At 33.2% G+C, this 1,982-nt stretch overlaps 1 protein-coding gene across 1 annotated transcript; it reads left to right on the top strand.

Annotated features, from left to right (window-relative positions):
• Positions 1 to 105: 105 nt before the first annotated feature.
• LOC112904867 (maltase A1-like) lies at positions 106 to 1,763 on the top strand. The gene is made up of 3 exons (XM_025975992.1): positions 106 to 392; positions 794 to 1,389; positions 1,561 to 1,763. The coding sequence occupies exons 1-3, from the start codon at positions 201 to 203 to the stop codon at positions 1,694 to 1,696; spliced, it is 924 nt and encodes a 307-aa protein (XP_025831777.1). The 5' UTR covers positions 106 to 200; the 3' UTR covers positions 1,697 to 1,763.
• The last annotated feature ends 219 nt before the right edge of the window (positions 1,764 to 1,982 follow it).

Raw genomic sequence — 1,982 nt, 5'->3', positions numbered from 1 at the left:
TATTAATTATAATATTATATAAATAATTGTTAAAATTCTTAAAACGCTTGGCAATTTCTGTTTAATTGAAGGACCAATACCAAGTGGTCAATCTTTTATTTAATAAAAAAAAGAATCAATTCTTGTTTCTATGACAACTGATATTATTCCATTAAGAAGGAAACTGTATAATTGAAAAACTCTCTTTCGATAGGGTGATCATGACCGAGGCATATACAGATATAGGTACCACCATGCTTTACTATGGTAACGATACAGTTGATGGAGCTCATTTTACATTTAATTTCTTTATTCTAAACGAAATTACATCAACCAGTACTGCCAATGATGTCGTTTCAGTAATAAAGAGATGGTTTCAAAATATGCCAACGAGATTTGTAGCTAATTGGGTGGTAAGGATTATTATTGAAATATATTATTCAAGAATTATAACTCGTCATTTGAACCTTATAATTGACTCGTTAATTAAAACACTGAAACCCGAAATTCCATCTAAAAATGTTCAAAACCGCTAGTACGCGTTTTAACACCTAGAGTGTCCACAATTGAGATATGAAACACATTTTAGAATTTTCAAACGTTTTTTTTCTTTTAGTTTTAGTGTTTTATTTAGTTCTATTTTACGAACTCCATTCCATTTTCTTGTATTTTAATCGATTTTGTTACTTTCGTGAACTTTCAATTAATTTTACTCTACGTTCTACGTGGTTGTGAATCAAAAAAGCAGTTATTTATTTGCATCTCCTACATTTATCAAATTATTTATGTGTATATCGTCGTTTTCACGCTTTAGTTGGGAAATCACGATAACTTTAGAGCAGCTAGCCGTCTTGGGGTTGAAAATGTGGATGGATACAACATGTTGACAACCCTTCTGCCAGGTGTAGCTGTCACATACAACGGAGAAGAAATTGGAATGGAAGACGGAGAAGTAACATGGGAAGAAGGACAAGATCCAAGAGCTTGCAATGGGCTCGAATCAGAGTTCAACACTGAAAGCAGAGATTTTGAGAGGACTCCATTCCACTGGGATTCTACAGCTAACGCGGGATTTAGCACAGCGAATAAAACTTGGTTGCCCGTTAGTTCAAAATACAGAACAAACAATCTTGAACTACAAAGTAGAGATGGAGTAAGAAGTCATTTCCATCTCTATCAAGCTCTGATGAAATTGAGGAAAGAAAATACGTTCATTTTTGGAAATTTGAACATAGAGGCTTTAGCTCCAAACGTTTTGGCGTATACGAGGGAACTGGATGGTAACGACACCTATGTGTTTTTATTTAATAAAGGAGGTGAATCTGCTACAGTATCACTATCTTCGTTTAAATCTATCACTGGGAACGTGAAAGTAGTTCTAACCAGTACTAACTCATTGAGAAACGAAGGGTAAGATGTGTAAAATGAAACATTTTATTTTATTTTAATTTAATATGAAATTTTAACAAGTACCTAATGCCTTTACAGCTATTGATTTATATCTAAAATTATTGATATGCGAAATACGCAAAGCCTTTTATGATGTTTACTAGATTTATTACGACTTTATCATTATTTCAGGGATACTCTCTCAATAGATAACATAACTTTGGATGCTCACGAAGCAATAGTAGCAAGATCGCAATCGAATAATTTAGTACGATGGAGTATTTATAGTTTTTTGTTAATAACGTTATTTTTATTTAGGTTTTCTTAATCAAATGTTACTATAATAAATTTATTGTGTTCTGTGATTTTCGGAAAATATATAACAATGTAGTTTAGTTTTTGTTTCTTTATTTAAGTAGGTGTACCTGGCAGAGGTCTTAATAACTCTAAAAGTACAATCACCAAAGGGCTGAGGCGGTAAGGAAACTTTGGCGCGGTTATTTACCCCATTATCAAACACCTATCGCTTATTCTGTTGGGACACCTGTCTTATTAGCTCAGCAGCTGTTGTTAAAGAAGCTTCCGCGTACCGATAATGCCAGTTTTGAAGTTCG

The sequence above is a fragment of the Agrilus planipennis genome, unplaced genomic scaffold, assembly GCF_000699045.2.
Source record: "Agrilus planipennis isolate EAB-ADULT unplaced genomic scaffold, Apla_2.0 scaffold12, whole genome shotgun sequence".
Taxonomy (NCBI): domain Eukaryota; kingdom Metazoa; phylum Arthropoda; class Insecta; order Coleoptera; family Buprestidae; genus Agrilus; species Agrilus planipennis.
Note: the sequence above shows the minus strand (reverse complement) of the source record. Positions and strands in the feature narration are given on the sequence as shown.

Excerpts from the sequence above, each read along its gene's own strand:
- LOC112904867 (XM_025975992.1), top strand. The coding sequence starts at position 201 with ATGACCGAGGCATATACAGATATAGGTACCACCATGCTTTACTATGGT. Across the intron at positions 393-793 it reads GATTTGTAGCTAATTGGGTG|TTGGGAAATCACGATAACTT; the intron begins GTAAGGATTATT and ends TTCACGCTTTAG. Across the intron at positions 1,390-1,560 it reads AACTCATTGAGAAACGAAGG|GGATACTCTCTCAATAGATA; the intron begins GTAAGATGTGTA and ends TCATTATTTCAG.